Below are 20,420 nucleotides of genomic sequence, written 5' to 3'. Positions count from 1 at the left end.
TGCTGTGGCTGGTAAGAGGGTCTGTGAAGCATACTGGAGCTCTCTGGAGGGGTAGGGTTTGTGAAGCATGGTGAAGCTCTCTGGAGGTGAGGGGAGTTATTACATTAGGCCATAGAGAAGGCTGTTCATTTCCCAAATTATTCAAGACAAGCTCAAAGCAAGCCAGGTAAAGTCAGATTTAGAGAAAAAATGAGCATACCGCAGCATGGAAGCAACCCGCCAGAATGATTGAAACACCATAGACCAGTAAGGGAGATGTCATGTGAAGCTGCATACTCGTTAAATCGAGCTTTATTAACATGATTACTCTCTTAACCTCTTCTACGCAGTTGTATTTTTTATTTACGTTCATGTGCACATATTTCACCTTGTGCCAATGGTCTGCTAAATGAAAGCTATAAAGTATTGTTTCCTGTTCTAAATATAAAGGGGAATTACTGTATCACAGTAATACCTTGTATTTATATTTCACCTGCCCCAGCAGGGAAATACTAACTCATATGTGAAAGGGGCGTGGCTAGAGGGCAATGCATCTTAGAGACGCACACAAAGAAACAGCTACAAATGCACATACCATTAGGGATTGCACAGGGCTTTTATGCAATTGTCTTTCAGTCAGTGTGTGACTGTAGTGCAACAGAAAGACCAGCAAGAGATTCAAACTGGCAATGTTTAGGAGGCAGCCTTAACCAATAGTGACAACCCTTTTCCTAATGGACATAAACATTTCTCTCAATCTGAATATAATACAGTGCTCCTTCCATAATTCCCTAATTTGGTTTATTTACAATTCGTCCATGTTGACAGTCAAAGACTGATTTACTGCATTAGGGCCCGTCACTAATGCACTGTTTTCAATATTTTACATTATTTCCAGTCAAAGAGTGAAAAGAAGAGGGTGCACTATACTGTACTGAGCTTACTCATTAGTGACACAGCACTGTCGACACGTTCGGGGGTGGATAAGCTGATTGGTTAATGTAGGCTTTCTTGCAGAATGCTGCTGATTGTTCATTTTGCAGGTGTCTTGTTTGCCTCACCCCTTGCTGCAGTCTTCAGCTCATTTCTATGTAGAGCGTGTGCAGTTCTGAGCTTAGGCAATGAGACATCTAGTTTTCAAATACATAAACCGAAAACAGCAAGAAGAAAATAGGTAAGGTTTATGGACTTGTTTTGTTTGCTACAACCACTTTCGAAATCTGTGTTGGGCTATAAGTGAAACTTAAGAGAAGCATTTCAAAATATTAACACTTAACCATTCTCAGAGAGAGAGGGACAGAGAGAGTGAGAGAGAAGCTAGGATGACAAGTAGATTTCTTCATTACATGTTGTACACCCAGGGGACCGTGATTAGGTAGCTACAGTTGGAGCGTTTGTGTAATATCATTCTGATATCTTGCAAAGTCGTTGTAACACCCTTCTTAAAACAGTGTGTATTTAGTTCATACTACATGATGCGTGACATCCAAAATATTAGTATAGCTCCACCTTTATTACCACAAACTGCAACTCTAAAGTTTGTTGTAAACCAGCACTGTGGTAAAAAAATAAGGGTCTAGTGTTTTTTTTCCCTGGAATACTAGTGCCACTATCCTATATTTTCATTGTAAACGCATGTGTGATGTCATTATACTTGCAACACACCCAACTTGTTAACAGGTGTTAACCTGATAGAACTTAATGCAGGCAAACAGCACCTATGTGACCCAATGCAATAGGAATTGATTATTTGCAAATGGGAGCCCCGGAGCATAGCAGCGTTTAATAAAGCTTTCAAAGGGATGCAAAGCAATCAAATCAGGCCCATTGTGTCTCAGAGGGACTTGAACCTGTAGAAGCAAAAGAAGAACCCTGGAGTGCTGTTGATTCTACCACGAATAGAATTAGAATGAGTGACGACACTTTACATACAAAGAGGATAACAGACTCCCATCAAAGCACTGATCACAACGAACTTGAGAGGGAGAGACACTGTGAATGTAGACGAAGGCTGGAGACTTGAACAACACTGAGCCCTGTGTGTCATGGAGTTTGCTGTCAATTTGTTCATTTTCATTTTGTAATGGCTGCATTTTCATATTCTTTGTGCAAGCGATGAACTGTCTATATAACTGTCTTTCAGAGCTTATTGCGTACACATACAGTGGCACTTCAATAATGAAAATGAATGCAATTATAATCAACTTAAGTGACTTTCATTCCTTCCCAAATAGCTACAGTATATTGCAGTACTTGTAACAAAGGCTCAATAAATCTGACCCAAATGTGAAAAAGAAATGGAAATATCTTGATAAAAAGGAAAGCACTATGATACATCGGGGGGATTTTTCAAACATCAGTGTTATATCTAGTATGCTGTTTTCAATGGCAAGATTTAATTATTTACTCAAGTTTTTATTTGTATAATTTAAATAAAATCCACAGTAGAGGTCAGTTATATAATGTACTTATCCAGAGTTCAGATAGGCTACGATTGCATTGATCATTTCTTGGTAGTAACATTGCACTGGGTGCAAATAACGCAATATCATTTTAGCAATAGAACACACATTCTATTAGGTTACAAATGGTTAAAACAAGTGAATAAATATCATTCATAACCACATGTATAGAAAAGGCTAAAATATTGTCATAACTACAAATATTGAGTTATCTAATTAGTCTTACAATACTGAACTACTAATATATCATCTGGTGTATTGGGTCTCTGAAATGATTAAACAGCGGATTGTATCAAAATGTGACAATCATGACAGGAGCCAGGGAAATGTGCACATGCGTTCCAGATGTTGTAGGATGCATCACAAATCACCTGCTCCTTTAGTGATTTGAGTGCAACGTGTGCAATCGATGACTCCCATTACTCTGGGAAATCCAGCAATGTCATAAAACTCCCTTTTAATATTTTGTAGCTGCTCCTGATTAACCCACTTTATCAAGCCACCCGTGACCCTTTGAAATGAGGCATAAAAGGACAATGCTGCCAAGCCAACACCTTCATATGTGGGGTACGGCACGGCCCCTTTTCATAGACAATTGAAGGTACTCACACAGAGTCTGACAGAACAGAGGTCGACAATAGCTACCCTATCCAGGCGCAATCGAGTTTTTTAGATCGTCATAAATCTAAGAAATTAGCCCTGGTCCTGTCTCTGTATTGTCCACTGTCAATGATCCATACAATATAGTTTTAATCACTGAGAATTAAATATTAAAAAAACATTCTATTCGCTCCTGAGTGGCGCATCCGATAAAGGCGCTGTAGAATGCATCCTATAGCTTGGAGATCGCCGGTTCGAATCCAAACTATGCCACTGTTGACCGTGGATGGGAGTTCCCAGGGGGAGGCGGCACACAATTGGCCAAACACTGCCCGTGCGGCGAGGGGTTAGGTCGGCTAGGGAGTCCTTGGCTCACCTCACACCAGGGACCCCTGCAGTCTGCAGGCCAGCCTGTACTGGAGTTCTGGATATGGCTGCACGGCGGGTTTGCAGAGTGAAAAAAAGCGGACGGCTGATGGCACTAGTTTCAGAGGATGCGAGTGCTCGTCTTCATCTCCCCGAGTTAGTTCAGGGGTTGCAGCAGTGAGCCAGGTTGAATAATAATTGGACATTCCAAATTGGGAAAAAAAGAATAAAAATAATTGTTAAAAACATTCTATAACCAGAATAGCCTTTTATGTCACAGGTTATGCCACTTCAGAAAAACAACTTGTGTGTTAACAGATAGCTTTATCCAGTCAGTTGTATAAATTCACATCTGCAATAATTCACTACCTGTGTTACAGATTATAGGTACCCACAGTGGTCTATGTGCAGCATACAATGCAAGTGTAAGGGTAAAGGGGGTCCTGTTACCTGCAACACAGGAAGTGAGTTTATTTTGTTATACCTACATAAACTTGTTATAGCTACATAAAATAAAATAAAATTTGGGCGCTGTGCTGTTTCTCTTGTGTCGTGTCACTGCCCGTCTTTACACAGCATTCTCTCAGATAGTGTAATAAAGAGGGGGCGCTGTGCTGTTTCTCTTGTGTCGTGTCACTGTCCTTCTTTATTTACACAGCATTCTCTCAGATAGTGTAATAAAGAGGTGGCGCTGTGCTGTTTCTCTTGTGTCGTGTCACTGCCCTTCTTTATTTACACAGCATTCTCTTTCCTTTCCAGTTTCACTTCAGGACATCAACATGAGGAAAGCGTTTAAGAGTTCCACAGTCCAGGACCAGCAGGTGGTCTCGCGGGCCTCTATTCCCAACCCAGTGATGGAGATATACCAGCGTTGTGACAAGCCTCCTCCACTCAATATCCTCAGCCCATACAGGTGAGCATGGACACACAGTATTAGATTTCTTAGGAGTGTGATAAAATAGGACCCATTTTCCATGCTTACTGTGTGTATCAGCAGAAATAAACCCTTAACACATTTTACACAGACTTGTTTTGATTATAATTGTTAAAGTTAATCAGTGTCACTATCTCCTGTCAGATCAAGCCGCTTGCTTCCATGAAGGATGGGGGTTTCCAATGTAAGAAAAGCAAGGCCACTCAGTGAATGAAAGGCTATGGATTAAAACCCTTTCAGAGTGCCACCACCTAGCCTATTACATAAAAGCAAACATTTGATCTACGGTTTACTGTAATGGATCTCCTCCTAGCGGCTGTTGAGTTAATAATACTGACATCAGCATAACACACGTACTTGCCTCTCAATGACAGAGCTTGCTGGTTAGTCAAATGGTAAGACTTTCGGTTATCGGTTCGCATTCAGCCCTTGACTCCATTCAATTAAATGTACTGAGATGTCGATTCATTACACTGCAAATGTAGTCAAAACTGAAATGTCTCCATTGGAATGCATTATTCAATATTTGATGCAGGGACCCTTCCTTTAGGATCTGATTGGCACAAAGACCCGGAATGGTCCTTTACCCAACCAGCAGTATTCCTTAGACTAGGCTCCTAATGCAGTGGCCATTCCCTGCACATGCCTGTCTTCTGTTGCACACATGCCTGGAGTGTAAGTGACACTGATGGAGTCTCACACTTGTGTTGTGCAGAGATGACAAGAAAGACGGCCTGAAGTTTTACACAGATCCTTCATACTTCTTCAACCTGTGGAAGGAGAAGATGCTGCAGGCCACAGAAGACAAGAGGAAGGAAAAACGGAGACAGAAGGTAAATATATTTTTACCACAAGCGTGGGTATATCTAGCGTGGGATATGTGGGATAACATAAATGGGATAACATAAATGGGATAACATCAGTGGGATAACATAAGTGGAATAACATGCTTACTGGGATTAGTTTTGAATGTGTTTTTGATTACATTCGAATCAAGTGGTGTGTGATGCTGAACTTCAGGATGGAGCTTGGCCTCGGTACTTCAAACAATACTGCCACATATCGTTTTATAGAATCTTTTTACAACTTTAAAGTGTCTGAAATCATTTCAGATTTTATTGTTGTTTTGATTTGGACTCCAATTTCCTTGAGAACGAGTTTAGTCATGAAATGCCAGTTACTGATCTGCCTGCCTGATTTATCCAAACAGACTGTAGCCCCTTCATTAACACCGGTAACATTAGAAAACAACAGAGTGGCTGCAAACTGACAGACTGAGCTCAAGGGTCTATCTAAAAAGACGGCTGCGTAGAGTCCATAAACACGGTTCGAAATTAATCCGCGTCAAAGAATAGTCTGTTGAAAATGAAGTAAAGATCCGCCAGGTAAAATAATCCCTGAATTAATTGATTTAATATAAAAAAATGAACACATTTTATTCTGTTTATTTAAAAAATATGTTTGTGGTATAAACAGAATATCGGAAAGATCGTTCGTGGTAGACGGTTTTAATTTGCAGTAGGAGAATGACATGACATAAACAGCTCGCCCCTGTCAAGACTTGTGGTTTCCTGGGACATCCTCCTGCGACGAAGAAAAAGCATATTCCAATCACTCAGTATCCTTTATATATACCAGGGAGCTGGGGCCAGCTTTGGAGTCTACTATGGAAGGAAATTGGAATGAGGGTGCATGGGCTGTACCTCACCAGGCGGTGTGCTGGCACAGTAAGTCAGTGCTTAATAGTAGGTGAGGTATGTTATGGTTTCTGTATGGTTATCACACCTTTCTCAGTGTTCAATCAGGGAGATTTTAGGGATGTATACAGTGGTGGAGCTTAATAATGCCACCCTGAACAGCACAGTCTGAATGTTAGGAGGGAGATATTAGTACTGAGCCTAAAAATAGTGCTTTAAAATGTATTTTCATACCTCATATTAGCATTATCTATGCATGCTTTTATTACTTAAATTGGGTGTATGCAAATATTGACTCTATAGAATTACAAGTTGCTGCTGCTTCCTGGTGCTAAATCACTTCCTGTGCAAAGGTGTCACATCATTTACCTACATCACAGGAAGTGAGTAGGTAGCAAGAAGCAGCATTTTAATTTTTTAATAATCGGTATGGGGTATGATAGGATAGGGCTGCTAATATAACTTCAGTTCATATAAGGGAAATGGTTAATTGCTATAAAGATTTGCCAATTATCCAACTCAGACAACAGGCTTTAAAGGAGTCAATGTGTATACAATACACTCTGTGTGAACCGATTTGGTCGTCATTGTTGAACCAGACAAATGCAATAACATCATGCCTATGGGGGTGACACCAGAACAGAGTCCAGGGACCAAGTGTCAGTTTTGTATGAGAACACCCTAGAGGTCCAGCAAAATATAGGAGAGTTATGTCTTCCACTCAATGTATGTGGCTGCTGTGACTATATACTATGTGTGGAGGCATATTGCACCCAAACAATGAAAAAAAAAACTAAAATATGTCTGTTGAGTGGCAAGCCTGGCACTTTCTGGATATTTTGAGGGACCTTTGGTGCTCCCTCATACATGCTGTCTGTAGCCAGAGGCACCGTCACACAACGCTCATTACAACATATTAAACAAATAAATAAAACAGATACTGTCCTAGTCCTTATAAAAGTTTACCATGGTAAAAGCATAGCAACGTGTAGTAAAGCATACTGAATGTATGGTAAAGCGTAGGTAAGCAAGGTAAAGGACAGAGAGCTCAAAACATATTAAAAACATGGTAAACTGTGGTAAATGCATAGTAAAATCATGGAAAAACACAGGGAAACGGCTAAATTACTAAATATTTTTAACAGGGGAAGTGCTGTGCGAAGAAGGGACATGCATTGATGGGCTTAACTTCATCTAGTTTCCAGTCTCTCTTTAGATTTCATGTATATGTATTAGGCACTTCAGAGGGAAGTTTCCTGAATCACAATGCAGGCATCCACAGCGACGACGCCTGTCTAGATTAGTGCATGCAGACCTGGAGCTCCAGAGCCTCAAAGGGACTGTCGCTCTGTCAGGCAACTGCTGAGAAGGTGCTTGTGTCTGATAGTTCTGCCACAAGCTCACTTGACTGAAGTCACTGGAAAAGCATCCGTTGGTTACTGTGCAGATGCCTCTGGGTGTTTTACTAGAATTGAAACCCCCAGATAAGTTCTAGTTTGGCTCTACTTCTCAGGAACCAATCACAGCTTATCCTGTGGTGTCCGAAGTGCAGAGCTGAAATTCTTTCAAAGAGAGATCAATACATTTTGTATATATTATTGTAACACACAAATTCAGTAAGATTTACTGGAAATGTTTTGTAGTTCTTTGACCTTCAAGTTGAGCCTCTCAAGGACAAGGGTCTATAAGATGGTCATTTTGCCTACTAGTGATGGCCAAAAATAAAATATTTTCGATGGAAACGATTTAATGGAACTATCATAGTGTATATTTGCAGAAATGAACTTGTCTATCGGCCCATTTCTATCTCTATAGAATCCTGTGTTGGCCCGTTTGTGTTCATTTTTAGACAATTTTTCCTACATTGCATCCATTTATTAATATGAACGCCATCTTAAAACAATAACGTATTTTAAATTTAGCTTATATCCTTATGCTAAATAACACCCTGAAGACTGGAGCTGTTTAAAGCTGACGTTCACAAAAAGAAAATGGATGCAGAGAAAGAAAAATGTGCAAAATTGCTCCAGTGGGTCAACATAGGATTCAATATACATGGAAAAAAACATTTCAACAAATATACCCTATAGTAGTTGAATTAAAGATATTTCATTTTTGGACAAACTTACCCGTCTTATACAAAAGTATCCTTTTGTTACACTGCGTTTTTTTTTTTTTATGAAAGTGATGCAGATTCATTTTAATAAAGAAGGGCCAGTGCTCTCCAATCGAGCTCTGGCTAACAAGCTGGTGATGCTGCTACGGTCGCTGTGCTCCTATGCTGTCTTGTAATGGGCAGTTCCACAGAGTTTCTAACCAAGTAGGCTTTCCCTCTCCTCCAGACAGGCAGCCAGCCCACCGCAGAGCCAGTTAGGCCCAAATCCAGGCTGAGCCAACTGCAGCCTGGCAGCCAGCCCACAGCCACCCCGTCCAGAAGCACCCTATACAGCCCAGTAAGACCTTTGATTTGAACTCGTCACCTGTTTACTACTGTTCATAAATATAGAGCGAGGGTAAACCCTGAGCTTCACAGTGCTAGTGCAGTGAAACATTGCCCATTGACACCTTGCAGTATTAGAATATATCCTGCTTAGCTTCTGCTGAAAGATGAACTCCCTCAGGGAAAGTTTTATTAAGGACTGTTTTGTTTAATTCAATTCAATTTGCAGTTCATGAAACCGCTTTTCAACTGTTTGAGAGAGTTAGGCGTTTAATTTTCAAAGTGCTGTTCAATCTAGGACAGGGGTGGCCAATGCTGGTCCTGGAGAGCCACAATCCTGCAGGTTTTCTGGGTCTCTTTAAATCATCAAAGACCTAGGAAACATGTTAGTGTTGACCAATTAAGAAAATAATTGGTTCAATTAAGTAACTGAGAACTCGGGTGGAACGAAAACCAGAAGACCCTGCGGCACTCCAGGACCAGGGTTGGCTACCCCTGATCTAGGAGACTCTTATAGGCTCTCTTTGAAAAAACAGTCCTTAGAAAAACAGTCCTTACAATGTTGTGAACAGGGCCTTTGTCAATAAAAAATACCATTGCTTTTTATTCTTGTTGTAATTTAGTGATATACCTCACTATCTTAATAATGTACCAAATCAGGTATTGGTTGATATGGTCACATTATTGTTTTTTTCCCCAATTATTTCCAATTAATATTCTTATTTCACAAGGAAATTACGTATATGGCTTTTCTTTAGGGGTAACTCCTGTGCATCGTAAGTCCATGTTAGGGTATACCTATGTAAAGTGATTATTCGTATGCATTTTTGCAGAGTTACACTGTATTTTTTTTACTTCAAAAGTAAAAAAATAAGTGGTTGTTACCATATTACTTTTTGAACTGGAATTGTACAAAAAGGTATTAAATACACAAGTAAATGCAGGCAATAATCGGATTTGTGGCAGTCATCTGAAGAGAATGAGAACCACTGGTGTGTTGTTCCTCGATCTTCCTGTAGTGCAGACAACGCATTCTACACGAAGAGAACAGTGAGATGGCTTCATTTTAAAAGAAGAGTCTGTGACAGAGAAAGAAGTACTTATTAGTCACAATTAATGGGAGTTAACACATGATTTAAAATAATCACCATTAACCGTGATCATTTTTAGTATATGATAATAAGGGGAAGCTGTCATTCTCGTCCAACCCCGCTAGAAGCCAGACATGCAGCTATTAATAATGTAGCAGTAGAAGGGCTTGACTACAAGCTTTGTTATAGATGAAGAAGCTAAACTGACTTGAAAAAGGGTCTGGTTTATTTTTTATTGATGCTTAAAACACTTTACAACAGGAAATATCTACCTCAAAACTCTCCATAGCATTGCCATTATCCCTTAAATCTATCATTGAGATGCGCACATCACGGGATACAGCTATGGTAAATCAATGTGGTTCTGTAAGCCTTCCAATGGGATTGAGCTCAGCTCTGTCCACATTCTCTACAGGCTGGCTTGGAAGCTGATTCAACATGTTCTTGTTTCTTATAGGAGCAGAAGCAAGTGGAGGACCCGAGCCGAGAAGTGAGGAAGGTGCGCAAGGCGAGAAACCGCCGCGATGTGTGGAACTTGATGGCGTACGACAAGGAGTTCCGGCCCGATAACAGGTTCTCCCCCTCTCCGTACCACGCTGTGTCTTCTGAGGGCTCGCTCTCTCCAGACAACAGGTGCACTACTCAAAATAGAAAGGGACACATCTTGATTTCATTGGGTCGCTCCTGGTGGTGGCGGTGGTGTTTATGTTCTAGAAATCAGGTTTGAAATCTATAAAATGGACTGGTGTGTCACAGGGAGTCCACATCCTTTAGAGATTTTTTTTTTAAGTGAAGCTATAAATCATTAATTAATTCAATTATGCAAGGTTTTTAGATATGCCATTTCATGAATACATGTCAGTAACCCACATATCCCCATCACAGCTGTGAATACAAAATTAGAGCTATCAGTATCATGAAAAAAAGCAGATCAGCATGACCAACTTTACATATAGAACAGCATATCATAAGTGCACAGTGGGAGTGTGACATACATACATGGACCTACAAATGTATTTTGACTCCTTTCAGAGCTTTGTAAAAAGACAGCCCTACTCTAACCAATTAAGTTGTCTTATATGGGTATAGTTTTTTTTTTTTTTTTACATTTCATTGCACACGGCATTGTGGTAGCTGTAGTAATATGTCCCAGAGCCTGGCTGTTTTGAGCAGCTCCAGAACTACAGATCCCAGGGTGCCCTGTTCTTACATTGGGTTTCTACACTCATGACATGAACATCCATTCCTCCAATCTCTTGCACATCCAGAAAGCCAGCACAGACATCACACAGGTATATTGTCAATCAGGACATAGAAACACGGAGACCGTTTCACAAGCCAAATTCCACTTTCACCAGCAGAAATTGACAGCTTACATGTCCCCTTGTACAGGTCTGCGGCCTCTGATGCAGAGCACTCCTACCCTGCTAGTCCGAACCACCCCTCCCAGCAGGTGAGTGCGTCCAGCTCCTACTCCACCGGCGACAGCAAGGAGCTGCTGGCGGCCCCAGTGCAGACCCAGTCACTGGACCGTGCGTACAGGGGCCCGGCCACCACAGCAGGCAGACAGAGCTCTCTGGGGAGGGTGCAGCAGCCCCACGTGCCCCTGCCCCCCGACCCAGCACTCAACGGACCGCGGCCGCCCACAGCCAAGGACTACAGGTACCGGAGAGCTGTGCCTTATTGATTGATTGATGTCTTTCTTTGTTTCTTTGTTTATTGATTTATTTATTTGTTTTCACATTCTTGTGAACCCGGTGCTCCTGAAAGGCAGGCGCACACCCCTCCTGATTTGAACCCCCTCTTTCTGCCATTCATCTTGTGTGCCTCTCAAGCACAGACTATCACTTGTGTCGGATTGTGTGGTGATGTGGATTATACCGATGTCTGCTGGAATATACTCCAAGAACTGCAGAGAATCAAATCCCTGTAATATCACTCCTGTCAATTACACCCTGTCTGTTAGCTACACATTGAAATGCCCTGGACAAAATACAAGCTCCTGGTATCACTTTGGTTATTGTCACACTTATTGTCCACTACTAATATCACTTATCTAAAAATCCTAAGAATAGACGGTTCAAATGTAAGTAAGTTACAAAGCAAAACAGGCATGTCTGTTGTATCAATGCTTGTGTGTTGTAATGATTATTTTGCTAGGTTGTTGTTGCCAGGTGAACATATGATAGAGTGAAGTCTGCTTGTTTTCAACACTTTTCCACAGTCCCTTTTGAAGTAATAGGGGTTGACTGTATATACAGGTATATACCCGATCAGTTTACCCGTCTGCAAGACTGCAGTGTTGAAAGTGATAAACTGGATATATTCTGACCCAACCCTTGCTTTTGCAGCACATTGAATTCGAAATGTGAGGCAACAAATATAGACATCGCTACTTTAAAAAGCAGGCCTCAAAAATCCATCGGAATTCAAGCCTGATAAACAAATGAATTAAACTCCACAGTGATTGTGGTGTCAATATTGATTACCTAATGCATTAAGAAACTAATGTAAGCATTAGGGAGCAATGCGAGGAGCAAGGCTCTGATCCAGGGCATGTGTATGGGTTCACTCAGTACTCCTCTGTACAGGGCATGGGAGATGAGGAAGACTGAATATACCACATAAGAAAGTTTTGAGAGTGCAGACGCATACACAGAGCACATTTATTATAGCAGTCAAATGCTTCAGCCCATACATAGCCTACAGTAGTTCCAGTTCCATTCTATAACATACATGTCACACAGTCAGGTACTTCTATTGTTTAGCTCTCCGCCCCCCTCACACTGAGAGATATTCCACAGAGTACAACCCAGTAGGTGCCACAAATGAACTATATACGTTACTTAAAGGTACAGTAATTAAATTTGGTCCTTTTTTCAAGCCACCTAAATTCAGCCTTCAAAAGTCTTATAATACAGAACACACATACTAGGATATTAAACAGGTAAGAAAATAAATATTCAGAAAAAAAGTAGATCATTACCCTTTAAGTATATAATCTGTATTTCTTTTTTTTGTTTTGTTTTTTTAGTGCCAAGCAGATCCCGGAATACTTTGTGCCCCCAGCTCCTCCTCCCCCTCCCCCTGTCATTCCCTCAGCGCAGACCGCTTTCGACAGTCCAGCTGCCCCCCCTGCCCCTCTGCCCCCGAGTACTGTCACTGCGGTGTCTCGACCGTACTCCCCCTCCCCCCCTCTGGCCCCCCCTATCTCTTTCCCTCCTCCCCCGCCTCAGCCCCCTTCTGGTGGCCCTCCTGTGGCCCCTCCTCCTCCCCCTCCAGGCCCCCCCACACACCCCACTGCTCACACCGCCTCACCCTCGGCAGCGCAGGACTCACGGAAGTCTCAGATTCCACTCGTCCCCATGAGCGACGCGCGCAGCGACCTCCTCGCAGCCATTCGCAGAGGTGGGGAGCTCGCTTGCTGTGTTACATTACAAATGCAATCTGCTTTTTCCAACACATCTTTGTTTGCATATTTTGCACTTTGGTTTCACTGTTTTATAAAAAAAAGGATGAATATATAATGTATTATATGCTGTAAGTCTGAAGAAATATCAGCACAAGTAGAAGTGAACTGACCCAAGGGTGGAAGCCAAGATGTGTTTACACACTATGAGTTGGATAACACATACACCTATAACTCAATTAAATACTGCTTTATTATCAATACAGTACACACTCGCTATAACGAACCTGTTGGGGTCAAAGCCTGTTGTTCGTTATATTGAGGGGTTCATTATAGCGAAAGGACAATCTAAATGAACGATAAACTGTTGGAGTAATAGTAGAATTGCATGTACCTGTTTGTCTCATGTATTCTGTCTTTGCTTTATCCTATTCGTTAAAGAATTAAAACGCAGTACAAAAAGCAAAAATCCCAAATTGAAGCTGAACATTTATTCAAAATCAATCTGACATGAATCATTTCAAAGTGCACCAAATCTTAATCCAACATGCAAGAATCCCAAACTGAGCTTGTATTCCGAATCAACCCGACATGAAAAGTTAATCAGATCCTCAAGTTTTATTTATTTATATATTTATTTATTTATTTTAAATAATTTTTGCTTTGCCGCATGGTTCCTGAACAAGCCAAAAAACAGTGCTTTTTGACAACCTATATTCATGCCTGTGTTACTCCTTTTTTCAAATGATCAATATAGTTTCCAGCTTTGTTGCAACATGAAATGATTTTGGTTTTGGAGGCATAGTTACACAGCGCGCGCTTTTTATTAAACAAAAGAGTTGAATTCACTGCGGAGGTGGCATCCTGTGCGTACAGACCGGGATGTTTACAGTGTGTGTTTATATTATCTTTTTTTTGGGGGGGGGGGGGGGGGGTCCAGGGGCCAGGTTCGTTATAGCTGAAGGTTCATTATAATGAAGAGCGTTATAGCGAGGGTGTACTGTATACTGTTTAGGTTCAAAGTCCAAGTATAATTTACATTTTCATTGAAAAGAGAGCAAAGGCTAATCAGAGAACCTCTTTTTTAAGTTGCTGAGACACATACCCAGGTTCCCAGGTATGATTTTAACAAGCAGTCAGCCGTACCGATGTTGAGAATAAAGCACGATAGAAACTCAATACGGTATGGTGGATGGATTTCATTATGATGCGTTACGACAGACAGCAAGAGAAACTGGCACTCTGATTGACTGAATGTCTCCAGGGGCCGGTGGCTCACTGCATGCACTGTAGAGCTGGGTTATTAGTTAACTGGGGAATTAATCTCAACAGATTTCCTTGCAGAAGTTTGTAGAAACTAGGAAAATCTGAACCGCATTCCCTTATAAGAGTTTACCAGGGTTTGATGTGTTTTTTTAATATGCTTTACCATACCTCCCTGGGCATTATAGTGCTTATCTATGCTTTATCATTCTTTCAGTATGCTTTGTTATGCTTTTACTATGGGACACTTTTGTAAAGTATATTCTAGTGGCATATTCCGTGCTCTGGGACTTATATCCCAAGTGACATCCACCCTGTGTAACATTTTCAGTTTTAATGAACAAAACGTTCTCCACCCTCCAGGTATTCAGCTTCGAAAAGTTCAAGAGCAGAGGGAGCAGGAGGCGAAGAAGGAGCCGGTGGCGAACGATGTGGCCACCATCTTGTCACGCCGCATCGCGGTGGAGTACAGCGAATCAGACGACGACTCGGAGCTGGATGAGAATGAGTGGTCTGATTGAGACAGCAGGGACCAGGGCTTCAAACCAGGCCTCGGGGCTGCCACTGCCCTAGTCAGCAACCTTCTGAGAACTGCCAGTTCAAATGCAGTTTTCCAATACATATGTAAGGCGTTGCGGGGTGTCATTGTGGGAGCGTTTGTCAGAGCATATACAAAAAGACAATAACGACAAGACCAGAATGCTAAATTCTTAACGGCAACTTCTTATTGCCAGAAAGACAATCAATGCTAAATTGCTCCGACTCAAGTACACTGAAGAAGCCGAACAGTTTGCCTACCTGACTTAGCTTCTTGTAGTTTTACCTTGAGAATTTTGATTGACTGTTTTCAAATCATGGATGATTGCTTTCAGAAGCGCGGAAGGTTTGTGTTTCAGCCACTTGCAATCGAGAAACCTGAATGCCTGAGTTGAAGCCCTGTGGGATGATAAGTCTGAATATATGCTAGGCAGGCATGAGACCTTTCTGATTTTACTTTCTTGTATACCGAGGTGTATTATAAAGTCAAATAAGCTCATGCAGTCTTGTCCCCACGCAGATCTAGCCGTGGATACATACCAGGTTGGCCGGTCACTCGCTCACCACAAAATAAACCGAGCTGCTGAGCAGCCAAGCGGAACAAAGAACAGGGTAACTTAGTACAATCAATGAAGAATTTATTCCTGCAAGTTTATCTGTGTATAACTATAGTCATACAAATAGCCCAGTGCTGTACGTAACAGCTGATGTTGAATTACTGTAATAGTTAAGCATTTGTTCAAGGTAATAATGAATAATTAAAAGGAGACTGTTTTTAATGTACAGTGCGCACCAAACTGTGTCATGTAAGTGCATGATTTCGTAGTGGACTGATGGTTGGATTAACATTGTGAAGCTAGCACAGAAATGAACTGTTACATGGAAAAAACACACACATGCTTTCTGTTCTTTTAATTTAGAGCTTTCTTAAGGGAAATCTGCAGTTTTATTAAGGAATAAACTCCTGTGTTTATAGGACTACTGATAATAACCAAGGCTTTCAAATAAATGTTCATACTTTGTATTAGTATGATCAACCTTATCACTTCCCCCTTTCATTGTGTTGACGAGAATTGTTTTTTTTATCATACATTTCTGTTTCCTGGTAATCACAGCTATGTAGTTATTTCAATTTTAATGCCATAGACTAAAACCCGCTGGTGTTTCCTGGTACCTAATCACTTCCTGTTCTGTGGGTCACATGATCTCATTACAGGATTCTATTGGCACAGCTGGATTCTGAAACCGAGAAAATGATTAGAATTTAATATTGTTCAAAACGTTTACAGTTATATCAGCAGTAAATATCTGACATTTATTTTGTGCTTTTGAATTGAACTTAAGAAATTCTTATTGAGTAAATAAATATCCACCAAACTGATTTTTATTTTAAAAACTACAAGGATAAAACAGATCATACAAGGAAGTACGTGTAACTAATACATTCCTTGGAAGAAACAAGTACACAGTGTTACCCACCCTTACTCATTGTGTATATATATATATATATATATATATATATATATATATATATATATATATATATATATATATATATTATAAATGTCTATTTTTCATGAAAAGAAAGTTATTTTGCCTGCACCCACTTCTCATAACCTGTTATTACATGCTCTTCCTGTATTAGTCTGCTTCATCTTTACTGCGCAGTAACATTTCACATGAATACACCACATAAGCACTGGACATAATCACCAACATCAGTGTTATGAAAAGTGTACAGAATATTCCACTGCTGGTTAAAAAATAAAATGTGTCTGAATATAAAACAAATTTGAGCAATCTGTCCTACTACACAGGGGGGAAAACCCCACAAAGTTGTTGTTTTTGCTTGTATCTTTTGATGCATTTGCAGTAGCAGATGTAAAGCTGCAGTATTGTGTATTCAGAGGTGCAGTATCTCTTTCATCTGTAAACGTTATGTTAAATTCAGAAGCCTTTGAATTGGTGAGATTTTGAAAGAACCCTTACAAAAATAATCCTTAAAGAGTCCTACATAATGTTTAGATTGTGTTATTATATAGTAAAAGAGTGCTTTAAGGTCAGTGAAACAGCCGCCTCACATTGACTGGTCTGTATAGCGAGTTTTGGTGTTTGACTCTTTCTGTAGTAATCATGGGAATTCTATAGGGCAAAGGACAGGATTCCTGTTACAATTAGCATAGATTATTCAGTACATATTATACAGTACTAAAGAGGAGTAGTGTAAACATGTGCAGCATATTCCTGGTTTCTGAGAAATCATGGGAAATTGTACCCATTCAACTCTTTTGCATAGAAGCAGGTGCAGCCAACAAAGTTGAAAGGTCACAGTGTCATGTTACTTCAAGAACCAGGAACCAAATTATTGGCTTGTAAATAAAATGGGGTTTATAGTATCAGGATCTTGAAAGGGTTTATTTTGTAAGGGAAACAGGAATTTGAAAAGGCTACTGACGAGTTAGTTGGTTCGTTTCTTGTGAGTTTACCCCCTACTGTTTTAGTTGAGAATTCACAATATATCCCTTGCATTTAAGGTGAATTCAGGAGAATTTTCCAAAAGCATTACACACAGTTGCCTCTGATTACTATTTCACTACCGTACAGCACAGCATGCCACTAGCAGCCATCACATTTACACAGGGTGCTTATGAAGTCACTTGTGGGCTAAACTGCAATAGAGGAGAACGGCTGTTAGTTACCACATAACAACATAAGAAAAGTTGCAAAAGAGTGGAAGCCATTCAGCCCATAAGTGCACATCCGGTTCCTATTAGAGGAATGATAGCAGAACTTTGTCTAGCCAGCTTTTAAAGCAATTGTAGCTCACAAAATAGTTCCATGAAATGTCTCGCATCCATTCATCTAAAGTGCAGTTTTGAAAGAAAGCCATGTTTTAGTAAACATCTATTTTCATTTTAAAACATGCTATCTGGTTGAAGGTTAGAGGTTAAAGAAATCTCAGTTTTACAATCCATGCTTTTAGATTGTCTTGCACGTTCTGTGACATTTCGCTTGGAGGGTGAAATTCTCCCCACCCCTTTACTGGCTTCTTTTCTAGCCAATAAGAAATCAGCTGCTTCCCCTATTGACTGATGTGCTTTCAGTCAGTAACATGACCCAGAAGACACTGCTGTGGTGGAATGATCCACAAGAGGAAGCAGATTACCCAAGAATAAGGTATACAAAAGAGCTTCCAAATATCATGTTTAAACATGCTAGAATATGTGTTTCTTTCAAAACTGCACATTTGAGATCTATGTAGTTAGTGATAGTGCAAAATGCTGGATTAGTACACTTTTGACTATATAACCAAGCATTCTGATTCTCTTTTTAATTGCTTCCCCACACTGCCTGGTTGCTGACAGCGACAAGTCTACTTGTATATACTGCAGCAGCAAGTTAATGCAACTTAGTGTACATTAGCACCCCCTATGGGTTACAATTGTGGTGTGTAAATCCTACCTGCCAAATCTTATTCCTCAGTAAATACACTTCATCCAGCACTGCTGTTCAGACCCAATAACCACACTGCATGTTAAATGATGTGGCTGTGTGGCTTTTCAAGGTGAAGGTTGCCAGAGTTTTCTGTATTGAACGTTCTTATCTGATGTGCTGTTGAAACGGTTCTTTCTTGAGGCTGAAGAAAAGGTACACTGCAGCTTTCAGGTATACTGTAAGTTCTAACGAATATGTATGTATGGCCTGCAGTTTATAATAACTCAATATATGTCTTTTTAAAGGAACTGTTGTATACATTTTTGGTAAAACTGCTTGTAAGTATTTTTGGTTATCTATATAAAGTGGTATAATGTATGTGTGTGTGTGTGTATATATATATATATATATATATATATATATATATATATATATATATATATATATATATATATATACATACACCATGTGGAACATAGATGTGGGCAGATATGCATGTAGAAATAGATAATAAAATACTTTTATGGAAATATTATTTGTGAGATACTTTTTCCTAACTCACAGTTGCACGGCGCTAGTCGTCATTTCTAAAACCACCTCACTTAAGAAATTCAGCTTTGAGGAGTCTTTTCAGAAGCAGCCCCTGTGGTTGATATTAGTTCGCACCCCTGGAATAAAGATCTAAGCAGAAACAGCAGTAAAGAATGCTAGAGAACTCACACAACAGGGTAAGAAATGCAATATTAAGAACATGTAGACAGTATGCCTTTAAACCACTTAATGCACAGTATGTGTTTTCCATCCCCTTGCCGTGTGTGCTCACCAGCAGCAACACTGCACTCGGAATGCCCTTCTGATGGACCGGTATATACTGTAATCATCCCACCTATAACTATATTTCAGAGTATTCAATATATTTCCTTATCTGTTGCAATAATACGAACTTTGTCACATACTGCTACAGATACCCCAGCATTGATTTAAGCCCAATGTAGAATGCCTGGTCATGTTTTATTTTACCCCCAAAATGTGTTTCTGCAATTGTGAGCCCCAAGACTGGCGCACGTTCTTGGCTAGTTCTTGGACTAACTAGCCACTCGCAAGCCTGGTAGCACTTACAGAAGTTTACCACAGTATTTCTTCAATGCTTTTCCAATGGTATACTAAGCATTTACCATAGGTTGATATGTATTTTTTGTATACAACTGTAAGTCGCCTTGGGTAAGGGTGTCTGCTAAGAAATAAATAATAATAATAGGTTACCATGGTTTGCAATGCTTAACCATGCTTTCACAATGCTTTATTACACTTCGGTATACTGTGGGGCATTTTTATAAGGGAAACAATAAACAGAATTATTTTTAAAAAAGAAATCTTTAAAAAAGAACTATTTAAGGCTTTTTGAAACAGTTTTCTAGTTTATCATAAACATTAGGATTTGATTTTAATTTTTTAGCAAACACTTTAAAATCTGACACCACAAAAGTGAAGCATCTGTCAATCAATCAGACCCAAGTCCTTCACATTAAAGTAACGCTGGCCACCTCCATTCTATATTTCGTTTCTGTCCTGTTCAATTCTCTATTATGAATGTTCTCCGTCGTTGTCTAATGTTGTTTCAGCTCATTGTCATTATTTCAACCACTGGAAAACTACTGAACTAGGGGTGTGCAGCTGCCATTTGTGTCACCTCAGAAATTGTTAATGGCTGCTTAGCATTTATTAACTCACAGTTGCAGGGGGGGGCAGACTTGTAGTGACACATTCATTGACCATCACTGGTTAGCAAGTCTTGTGAAGCAGCATGACCTGTATTAAACCAGCAGGCTGGAGCCCAACTATTCTTTGCCGGAAGTCGATTCAGGTACTAACATTGAAACGGGACTGTTATTTGAAATGGCTTTTAAAGCAGTGTAAAATCACATCACTTTTGTCTCCTGTTCAGCACATTAAAGCAGGTCTCAAGTTACTCATACCGCGGTTGAATATCATTTAAACAGATTTGATTCTGATATTTGGAAAGGTGACTCATCTTTAATAAACAGGCTTGATTCCTGTGCTTCGCTGATACCATAGCCAGTTTTTTAATAAAATCCTACACAATGAATGACTGACATGAAGACATACTGCACACTGATCCTTTTGACTCATTTGAAGAGTTTGTCTGCTTTGTGGAGGAGTACATCCGAGGCTTTAGAACCCATCAT

At 40.1% G+C, this 20,420-nt stretch overlaps 1 protein-coding gene across 5 annotated transcripts in view; it reads left to right on the top strand.

Annotated features, from left to right (window-relative positions):
- The window catches only part of LOC117411825 (actin-binding protein WASF3-like), a 43,012-nt gene extending 24,316 nt beyond the window's left edge, over positions 1-18,696 (top strand). For 2 of the 5 annotated variants that reach the window (XM_058989072.1, XM_058989073.1), the window contains 7 exons: positions 4,167-4,320; positions 5,057-5,174; positions 8,381-8,491; positions 10,027-10,202; positions 10,962-11,231; positions 12,604-12,977; positions 14,605-18,696. In XM_058989072.1, the coding sequence (XP_058845055.1) occupies positions 4,167-4,320; positions 5,057-5,174; positions 8,381-8,491; positions 10,027-10,202; positions 10,962-11,231; positions 12,604-12,977; positions 14,605-14,762 (1,361 nt within the window). In that variant the 3' untranslated portion in view covers positions 14,763-18,696. The remainder of the gene's footprint in view (positions 1-4,166; positions 4,321-5,056; positions 5,175-8,380; positions 8,492-10,026; positions 10,203-10,961; positions 11,232-12,603; positions 12,978-14,604) is intronic. The other 3 variants (XM_058989074.1, XM_058989077.1, XM_058989075.1) reach the window with 3 other exon arrangements.
- The last annotated feature ends 1,724 nt before the right edge of the window (positions 18,697-20,420 follow it).

This window comes from Acipenser ruthenus, chromosome 16 (assembly GCF_902713425.1).
Source record: "Acipenser ruthenus chromosome 16, fAciRut3.2 maternal haplotype, whole genome shotgun sequence".
Lineage (NCBI taxonomy): Eukaryota > Metazoa > Chordata > Actinopteri > Acipenseriformes > Acipenseridae > Acipenser > Acipenser ruthenus.
This window is presented reverse-complemented; position numbering and strand designations above follow the sequence as displayed.